At 35.8% G+C, this 10,983-nt stretch overlaps 1 protein-coding gene across 1 annotated transcript in view; it reads left to right on the top strand.

The window, feature by feature from the left end:
• LOC106872744 (U4/U6 small nuclear ribonucleoprotein Prp31) overlaps positions 1 to 10,983 on the top strand; it is a 32,186-nt gene that overhangs the window by 12,261 nt on the left and 8,942 nt on the right. Inside the window, exons 7-11 of the mRNA XM_014919832.2 lie at positions 253 to 304; positions 1,902 to 2,019; positions 4,409 to 4,566; positions 5,108 to 5,325; positions 8,362 to 8,434. Coding sequence (XP_014775318.1) covers positions 253 to 304; positions 1,902 to 2,019; positions 4,409 to 4,566; positions 5,108 to 5,325; positions 8,362 to 8,434 — 619 coding nt within the window. The remainder of the gene's footprint in view (positions 1 to 252; positions 305 to 1,901; positions 2,020 to 4,408; positions 4,567 to 5,107; positions 5,326 to 8,361; positions 8,435 to 10,983) is intronic.

Below are 10,983 nucleotides of genomic sequence, written 5' to 3'. Positions count from 1 at the left end.
AATGTTGACATTGGTTATTCATTTCACTAATCAATAAAAAAAACTAGTGTGATTGGGCTGAGTCAGTCATCTATAATGATGATTCAGTCATCCTCAAGGCAAATATTGGTTCTGTGCCAAATTCTAGTAAAAGATTAGAAACAACTCATTCACCTTGGTTTTAAGATTATTCTTATTAACCCTTTCATGTTTGCAAACAGTTTATCTTTTTTTTTTTTTTTACCCACTTTCTCTCTCTCTGTCTCATTGCAGGACAGAATTAACAGTTGAAGAAATGGATCGTGTCATTGAAGCATGTGACATGGTAAACCAGTTAATTTCTTTCTATTATTTCAATGAAATAGATTTTTTGATTATTATTATTATGGCATTATTTCTATGATGTATCATATAATTATGACTATGTCACATCATATAACTATAACTATGTTGTATCATATAATTAATAGTCATAATAAATATTTTAGATCTGCATCCACTAAAGAATGATTATTACTATAGTTGACTGATATTCAAATGATTTTCCTAAGAAGATTTTTTACATTAAACATTCTGGGTATACTGCAGTGTTGCAATCTGTTATCATAACAAGAGCCAAGGAAAAAATCACACTGTTCATATGAAAATAAGCCAGGAGCGTGAGGTTATCTTCATCTTGGTTGTTATAGCCACAGCTGTTCAGCTGTTATATTCTTCAGACTTCTTCAGGTGCTTGGTATGTACAGTAGCATTCTTAGAATTTCAAACTGAACTCTATTAAATCTAACCCCACTTTCCATTGTCCATTCTTCTATTAGTTGCTGTCCAATCTATGATGTCTCTTGCTCATTCCACTTAAACCAGAGTATATAATGTTCGTGAAGGTATGTGCCCTGTGATAAGGTTGTTGGATTCATGATCATAACATTGTGCTTTCAATTCCTGGACTGGGCATTGCATTGTGTTCTTGAGTAAAACACTTCATGTCACATTACTCCAGCCCACTCAGTTGGCAAAAACGAGTGGGTAGATGTATGTATACCACAGAAACCTGGAAACTGACTCTTATGAGTCTATAGGGCTCAAGAAAGATGCTTTATCCTTGACTGAGCGAGGAATTGAACTTACACCTGCTACTTAAACTATTATACTTAATACTTAATCAACACTTTATATGTACTATTCCATTGTCTTATTGGACAACTGGGTTATGTAAATTAGAATCTGTAAGCCTAACTTTTATTGTCTTTTTTTTTTATCCATTTGATGTATAAAATTGTTGGAAGCACTCTGAGCACTATACTTTGCTTAATTTTAAATTCTGCAAAATGCTACTGTACCATAAAACTATTCTCATCAGTATCTCATTTATAGAGTGGCTGTGTGGTTAAGAAGTTTGCTTCCGAACCACATAGGTTCAAGTTCAGTCCAACTTGTAGCACCTTTGACAAGTGTCTTCTACTATCACCAAATCGTAGTGAGTGAATTTCTTAAACAGAAACTGAAAGAAGCCTGCCATACATGTATATATATGTGTTTGTGTCTCCTTGCCTTGACATCGCAAGATAGTTGTAAATGATAGTCATTATTATACAAGCAGTGTCATTCATTTTCATTACTCTGTGAAAACATGTCTGGTCATGGGGTAAATATTACCTTACTTGGAAACGGGTGAGGGTTAGGGCCTGGAAATGCATTTGGCTGTAGAAAATTTGTCTCGACAAACTCAGTCGCATTCAAGCATTGAAAAACAATCGTTAAAACAACGATAATGATGATGATTATTTTGTGTAATTATTTACATGTAATTTGTTTGTTGTGTATGTAGTTTAAGTGATATTTTTTGTCTCATTGTCAGTTTTTTGTGATACTTACAAATATGAGGTTTGAATATTTTTTTTTTTAAACTTTTTATCTGCTAGGCTATTGACTTGAATGACTACAAACAGCGTATTTTCCACTATGTAGAGTCTCGGATGAGCTTTATTGCACCCAACATCTCTACAATTGTAGGTGCCTCAATAGCTGCTAAATTGATGGGTAAGAATTTTTCTTTTCATTTTGCAATTTCTGCAAGTAGATAACCTTAACAGTCTGGGAAGACTTGCAAATGATATGGCACTGTCTTTCTTTCCTGATCTAAATGATTCTTCTACTTTTGGCCCAAGGCCTGAAACGTTTCAAGTGGGTGGTCAATAGCATCAAACCTAATGCTTAGCTGGTACTTTTGTAGCCCCCAAAAGGATGAAAGGCAAAGTTGACTTTGGCAGTTTTTGAACTCAAAAAATTAATACACTACTGAAAACACAGTTTTCTTTCTCTCAAACTATGAAAATCTTTCTTTTGTTTTTCCATTTATTTGGAAAACTTGAACTTAATGAATTACATCTCACCTTTAAACATTTCTACTGTATTAGAGTCTATTCAGGCTGTAAGCTCAGTCAGCCTCTTTTGTATTAGACATCACATGGAATAAACTATGGTGCTTTGTATACCATCATATAAACCTATACTTTTGTGTCTTTGTCAGTCTATTGAGAGAGCCTCTATGTGGTTGCACAATCTGCTAGAAAAAGTAGCCATTTCTTTCTCATATCACATCCTTTTTTTCTTAAATAATGATAAGACACAGATAATGCTGATCAAGATAAACTGCCTAAAAACAAGAGAATTGTTATGGCTGGAATGCCTTGGTCTGCACAATCAAGGCAGACCTGGGTCTAAGCAACAACAATAACTATGTAATGATTAATTGGCACAAGTTAAGCAACCAACTTTCTTTAAAAGTACCTGCAAATAACTAAACCAAACGACCTACCTGGGACATGATTGTTTATATGTACTGAAATTTGAAGTCACTTGTTTAGTTGAAGATTTCACTTTGCAACTACATGGTGTAGGGTTCAGTTCCATTGCATGACACTGTAAGCATGTCATCTACTATGGTTTCAGGTTGACCAATGCCTTGTAAGTGGAATTGTTAGATGGAAAATTTAAAAGGTTTGTCATGTATCCATAAATTTGGATGTGTGCATGAGTGTGGTCACCATACATAGTACCATTGTTTGCAATCTGTCCAGAAAACATGTCTAGCCTTTGAGCTAGTCATTATTTCAAGGACTAAGGGAAATATTACTTTAATTGCAAAGAGTTCAGAGATTGACAGGAAGAGTCTCCAGTTGTTGAAAATTTGCCTCAAAATGTTTCATCTGATCCATGCCAACAGGAAAAGTTGTGACAATGAGAATGAATTTTTTGTCTCTTTTCCTGTGTAGTGATTTCACTACTGCTTGGTTCTTTTTATTGAAATTTGATCCTAATTTGATTCTGTTGATTCATTTATACAATTTTTCAATATTTCTTAGGAAAATTGAAAACTGAATTTATCCCATTCATTACCATATTTATGTTGATACACTGCTTGTTTTTTCAATTAATTTTGAAAATAATAAAAAAATTATCAAAATCTCTGTTGTTATTATGCTGGTGTTTGGAATATAAATTAACATGTAATTTTAATGGAAGGTTCTAATTTAGATCACTTTAACCATTTTACTGTGAAATTAAATTTCATGGTTATTCCAGTAAAGATGTCAAATATCTATCAAAAAATAGTATTGGTATTTTCTGCAAGTTACATTGCCTAAATAAATTTGAGGTGGCTGTGTGGTAAGTAGCTTGCTTACCAACCACATGGTTCCGGGTTCAGTCCCACTGCGTGGCACCTTAGGCAAGTGTCTTCTACTGTATCCTTGGGCCGACCAAAGCCTTGTGAGTGGATTTGGTAGGCGGAAACAGAAAGAAGCCCGTTGTATATATGTGTGTCTGTGTTTGTCCCCCCAACATCGCTTGACAACCAATGCTGGTGTGTTTACAACCCCCGTAACTTAGTGGTTTGGCAAAAGAGACCGATAGAATAAGTACTAGGCTTACAAAGAATAAGTCCTGGGGTCGATTTGCTCAACTGAAGGCAGTGCTCCAGCATGGCCACAGTCAAATGACTGAAACAAGTAAAAGAGTAAAAAATAATTTCAAACATGACATTCCTCAACAAAAGATAGCTTGGTATATAAAACTGTTTTCTGCTATTCAATGTAATGAAATTTTCAGTTGATATAACTGGTTTCTGCAGTAATAGGAAATTCATATCATAGAGCCAGGGACAGTCTAGACATGTTGATAGTAAAAACGTTAAGAACTATTAAATAGTCATTAGATTCCATAATTGTTTGTTTAAATCTTTCTAATATAAGCACAAACTCCAAAATCAGAAATTTATTGTACAAAATACATTCTTTTACAATAATGCCTCTGGTATTTTTCTTGTCACTCTACCACATTAGAAACATGTTTCTTTTCAGATAACACTGTTAAAATATTTCAATTAAACATTTAATTTCTTAAGCTTTTAAATTTTTACATTTTACAGGTGTTGCTGGTGGCTTAACGAACCTCTCAAAAATGCCAGCCTGTAATCTCTTAGTTCTTGGTGCACAGAAAAAAACTCTCTCTGGTTTCTCCACTGCTGCTATAATGCCTCATACAGGCTTTATTTATCAATGTGAAATTTGCACCAAAACACCACTAGTAAGTTTCCTTTTGAATTTTCATAAAATCTTCTTATTTGATACACAAATTAAGATGGTGCTGGTGCCATGTAAAAAGTACTGGTGATGGTGTCACGTAAAAAACACTGATAATGGTGCCACATAAGAAACACTGATTCTGGTACCACATAAAAAAGCCCTGGTGTTGGTGCCACATAAAAAGCACTGCTGTTAGTGCCACATAAAAAGAAGCACTGCTGATGGTGCCAAGTAAAAAGCACAATAATGGTGCCACATAAAAAGTATTGATGTTATGTAAAAGGCACCCAGTACACTCTGTAAAGTGATTGGCATTAAAAAGGGCATTCAGCTATAGAAACCATTCCAAAACAGACTATGGAATTTGGTCTTGCCAGCTCCTGTCAAACCATCCAACCCATGCCAGCATGGTAAAACAGATGTTAAATGATGATGTTGTATATAAAGAACAAAGAAATGTCACAGTGGTTTGATATTCTTTTTCATTTACTAAATCTTCAAATTGATACATTCATTTTAAAAAATTCGATTTCTTTCACTAGGATTTAAGAAAAACTGCAGCTAAGTTTGTTGCTGCCAAAAGTACTTTGGCTGCACGTGTTGATAGCTTCCATGAAAGTCAAGATGGTCATGTTGGAGAAACTCTCAAAGCAGAAATTGAGCACAAATTAGACAAGTTGATGGAACCTCACAAATATAAACATGTCAAGCCATTACCGGCACCCATTGATCCCCCTCGCAAGAAACGTGGTGGTCGCAGGTAAAAAACATTTACATACATACAACAATTTTGTGGGAATCTGGGCAGGGTGATTAAGAAGGAAAATTGATAATCCCTTTGAAGTGTAATTCCTACTTTCAAATTTGAAATAGATTTAATTAAAGAATTGAGTTAATATCTGTAAAATTCTATGAAAATCTCTGTGGTTGCTAACTGCACTCGTCATCATTTATACTAATCAATTCACATTTATATACTGTGGAAGCCAAAAGGTTTCCATTTAAATTTGCAAATATCTTCTTAAAACCAGGAGTACCATATTTGATTTTCATGCCAAGATTCAAGATAAAGAAGTGGAAATATTTGCAAGTGCCACGTGACCAAGGTTTTAACCCTTCAGCATACAAATCCTCCATATCAAGCCCAAATACTCTACCTGCTTTTATGTTCTAACTGGTCAGATCTGGCCTCCCACCTCTACCCTACAATGTTGTTCTAAAAATGAACAATTGCATCATTAAAATCTCAAAGCTATAAGATAATGCATAATTAATTCAAAACACTGAATAAATAAGTATTACCAGTGGCAGCTCGTGTATAGGAACTGCAGCACCCACTATTTCCACTCGATATTGTTGATAACATTCAATATAATGCGTCCTTGTTTTCTTTAATTCTTTCTTTATACTTGTACATTATACAATTCTTAAGCTTAATGTCAGTAGCCATCTCCTAGTTTATGAGAAAAATACAAAAATCCCTGTATAGAACTGCGCTTCACAGTTCCAGTGACACGGTGTTTGGCTGTTGTGCGCATGCTCACATGTCCGAGATAGGAAGCTTCACACAAGGGAGAGAGAGCACTGCGTGAATGACAGTGCTGGGTGGAAGGTAGTGTTTCTTTTTGATTCCATGTGTGTTGTGCTTAAAAACCTGTTTATATTCTTGAATGTGATAAAATGTAGAATTAGATTATTATCCTACTTCCAGCTTCAGTGTTGCTGCCAGGATTTGGAAAATAGGGCATATTTCCCCACCACCTTATTTTGTGATTTAGTGGGGATTTTTGAAAAACAAGGGGTAATTCATGGTGGCGTTCAGTGTACAAATTAAACACACTACCTGGCAGTGACTAAAATGCAAACCATTCAAGTTTATGTGTGAATTTTCTTTTTATCTGTTTGTTTCCTTTTACACAGTATTAAAACAAAGGCTAAAAATTTTCTGAAGCAGCACTCCAACTAATTTTATCTACGAGCCACCACTGAGTTTAGCATTTGACAGAGTAAAACTGAACACTAAAGCTTTAAATCAGTATGTGGTCTGCCTAAAATAAATATGTACACATTTCAAAATGACGCAGTGAAAGCCATGGTCGAGCTTGTTAATTACTACTGTATGTTACTATACTTAACATAAAAGATTTGACAATTTATATGAAGGTAGTTATGATTTATGGATGATACCATTATAAAAATTGAGGGAAGTTGCTTGAAATCTTAAAATTGATCGGATGCTATGAGTGAGATATCATCCAAAGCACAAAGGGACATAACCAAATGCCATAAGATGTTTTGTCATTTGTTCTGTGTCTCAATAAAGGTACTGAACCTCTTATCCGGCAGCCTTGAAACCAGAGGTGGTCTGAATTTCTGGTCACAGGCTAAATATATACCGAAAATATAAAATAAACAACGTAAAGTAAATAACAAAATTGTATAGCATACAAATTAATACATTTCTAAAGCAGAGTTTGTTTGATCTTTATTAAGCCTCTTAAAATTCTTAAAACTCTTAAAATATAGAATACAATACCACGTATAATATATAGGTGAATTACTACAGCCCACAAAATTCAAAGCTAACCAGTTTCAAAAATATCCAGATTTCTGGATTCCAGATAAGAGGTTCAGTACCTGTATTTCTGATGTATTGTGTCAAACATTATTATAAAAATTATATTTTGTCTGTTATTTTCTACTCTGTTGTAAAAGAAGTCAACAGCCAAGTGAACTATAACTGTCTCAGTATTTGGCAGGCAGGGTTCATATTATTTAAGCTACATCACTATTGTCCTTGGAAAAGGTTTGAACGTCTCAACTTGCCTTCCTCTCTACCCATAGTATCATAATTGATGTAAGAAACACTTAGTTCATATTGTATCTTGAATTGAAAACATGAATACAAAAAGGTCGTTGCCAGTGCTGCTGGACTGGCTGCTGTGCAGGTGGCACGTAAAAAAAAAACCCATTGAGCGTGGTTGTTGCCAGTACCACCTGACTGGCCCTCGTGCCAGTGTCACGTAAAAGCACCCACTACACTCTTGGAGTGGTTGGCATTAGGAAGGGCATCCAGCTGTAGAAACTCTGCCAGATCAGATTGGACCCTGGTGCAGCCATCTGGCTCAGTCAAACCGTCCAACCCATACCAGCATAGAAAGCAGACGTTAAACGATGATGATGATGACTGTCCCAGCATGGCTGCAGTCCAGAGATTAACCTTTTAGCATTCAGATTACTCTGTTACAAGTAACACATTTTCACTCACTTTGTTTTAAATTAATCATTCATTATCTCATATCTTTGAGATTTCAATGATGTGATTGTTTATGGTTTGTATGACATTGTCAGGTACGTGTGGAAGGCTAGATGTGGCCAGTTTTGATATGGAACAGGTAGAATATTTTCAGCTGGATATGACTGGTTTAAGAACTAGAGGGTTAAAAGCATTCAAAGAGGTAAAAGAAAAAGATTCCAACTGGTTGTGTAGTTTACAGTTGGAAGACCATCTTGTTACAAGACCACTAACTCCACCAGTTCTCTTGCAAAATATGAATATAGAAAAACATAAATTGCCATTACCATGCTGATATTATTATTAAAAAGTGAATGTAAAACAATATTTTAAAATTAAATTATAAAGAAAACTAAAGTCAAACAAATTCTGAAAAGCATGTTAATTTGTCCGTTTAAAGACTGAATTATAAATTCTTCAATCTTACACTCTGTCTTCTAACTGAAACCATTTTCTCTTTCCCTGTATTGTTATCAAATGTTTTACATATTTATTTTACAGAGCAAGAAAAATGAAAGAGCGTCTTGGACTAACAGAGATAAGGAAGCTTGGTAACAGAATGAATTTTGGTGAAGTTAGTTTCATATAGTACTTTTGCATTGTATTATTTTTAAGTGGTGTTATGGTCAACTCATAATTTAATCATTCTTTTCTTGTTTTCCATTGTTTATTTATTTATTTATTGTGTGTGTGTGTGTGTGATAGCCTTGATAGAAGCAGTACTTGTAATAAATTATAGACACATCTAAATTCAGGAGCAAATCCCAGATTAAGAGATTTCAATGCCATTTGGACTATTGAAATGGTCAGTGGTGAAAGTATTGATAGAAAAAGATCTCTAAAGGAGTGTAATTCTGGGGAAGAAGGATATTACAAATCATTATGAAGCAGGGATGCTGGAAGGTAAAAAGATTGTGCACCTTATTGGTCTAAGTGAGGCTGATTGATATACAGTTTTGGCAAGTTTGGAGAAACAATGGATATTGTATGAACGAAGCAGATTTTTCACATTCAGTACTTATATTCTGCTTCTCATCATTTCTTTACTAACATCCTCTGTCAATACAGGTTTTAATGGAAGTTTTTAATTTACCTTACATTAAGTTAAGTTTATTAATTGTACATGTCAAAAAAAAGCACCGAACGTTATTAATGCCAAGTCCGCCTGACTGGCTACTGTGCTGGTGGCATGTAAAAAGCACCATCTGAATGTGGTCAGTGCCAGGGCCGCTTGACCTGGCTCCCGTAACCAATATCATCATCAGATATTCTACGGCTACTAAAATAGTCTCTGTTCTTCAAGACTGGTGGATCTCACATCTCTGCCATTCAGGCACTCTCCACCCAGTCATTTCACCTCCTTGGATTAAATTTACCATGTTCAAACCTCCTCTCCCTTCACTCCAGCCAGGCCTCACACTAACAACTATGCTCAGTTCTTCATCCCCGGAACATGGTTGTCTGTAATCTCCCTGCTCACGTTTTCCTCACAGGTGTTAACTTGGCATCAATCTCACCGGTTTCAGAGTACTTGCAGAGGCCACAAGGCCTACTCTTTCCTCCAGACCCTACAAATAAAAACAAAAAAATATTCTTTCCTAAGCATTTGAAATTAGATTCCAATCCAAATCCTGACTGTATTGGCATAAAGTAATAGATTTAGTAACTCATGTGATTGTATCTAGTCAGAGAGCTGCTGAAAAAGTTCAAGGTCAGGAAGAGGCAATTGAACTTGTATTGAATATGTAATACAATTAAATGAGATACTCGGTAGCTGAAAAGTGCTCTGGGTTGACAGTGGAAGTTTGGCATACTAGAATTAGACCAAGTAAGACATAGAAAGAAGTGATGAGGTTATTTAAGGCCTGATAACAAGCCTTTCCCTTGATTCTGTATCATGTTGCCTTATAGATGAGACAATATGACACAGATTCAAGGAAAAAGGAAATGTATGTTGCAAATGTACTCGATTCTTGAGTGCCACCTGTCAGCAAGCATAAAAAGGACAGGCCATTTGGCAACAGACATTTCAAGATGACCTGAAAATAGTCAGCATTGCATAGAATGGATGTACAAGAGTTGTTGTTGTTGTTGGCACTCCGTCGCTTACGATGTCGAGGGTCCCAGTTGATCCGATCAACGGAACAGCCTGCTCGTGAAATTAACGTGCAAGTGGCTGAGCACTCCACAGACACGTGTACCCTTAACGTAGTTCTCGGGGATATTCAGCGTGACACAGTGTGACAAGGCTGGCCCTTTGAAATACAGGTACAACAGAAACAGGAAGAAAAAGTGAGAAAGTTGTGGTGAAAGAGTACAGCAGGGTTCGCCACCATCCCCTGCTGGAGCCTCGTGGAGCTTTTAGGTGTTTTCGCTCAATAAACACTCACAACGCCCGGTCTGGGAATCGAAACCGCGATCCTATGACTGCAAGTCTGCTGCCCTAACCACTGGGCCATTGCGCCTCCACTGTACAAGAGTAGTAGCCAACTAAACTCAGTGAAGAAAGCTGCTGCACTTTGTGCTGAGCAATGCAAGAAGACCTGAAGCCAAAGCTTTCTATGATGGAAACACATGATTATGATGCCAATGGCAGTGACAATTTCTACGTTAATTAAAATTACTTAATGTTTTTTTGTTTTATTCTTTTTATCACTAACTTTTTATTTATGAAAATAATGGCATTCAAAATAGACTATGGCTGATGATACAGCTTGCTATTGTTATAATGCTGGTTAGTTATTCATACATTATAGTTTCCATAGTATTTGATGCATGATACACCAGAATGGTTCCTTGTGATCTCCAGATACATTGAAAGCTTAAGAATTATAGACAGTCATTGTTCTGTTCTTCCTCTATTGTCAAGAGGCTTGACATAGTGAATTGAGATGGAAGCGAATAGCTTTAACTGGGAGCATACTTAACTCCACTTGAAACTTTATTCTTACTCTTTACTGCACACTTATTTTAGTGCTGTTTATTGCTAATAAGTAGAAGCATGAGTGTGTGTAATAAGTTTGCTTCCCAACTACGTGGATCCTGGTTTGTTCCTATTGTGTGGCACCATGGGCAAAACTTTAGGCCAACCAAATCTTTGTGAGTGAATTTGGTAGATGAAAA

This window comes from Octopus bimaculoides, chromosome 2 (genome assembly GCF_001194135.2).
Source record: "Octopus bimaculoides isolate UCB-OBI-ISO-001 chromosome 2, ASM119413v2, whole genome shotgun sequence".
In the NCBI taxonomy this organism is placed as follows: Eukaryota; Metazoa; Mollusca; class Cephalopoda; order Octopoda; family Octopodidae; genus Octopus; species Octopus bimaculoides.
This window is presented reverse-complemented; position numbering and strand designations above follow the sequence as displayed.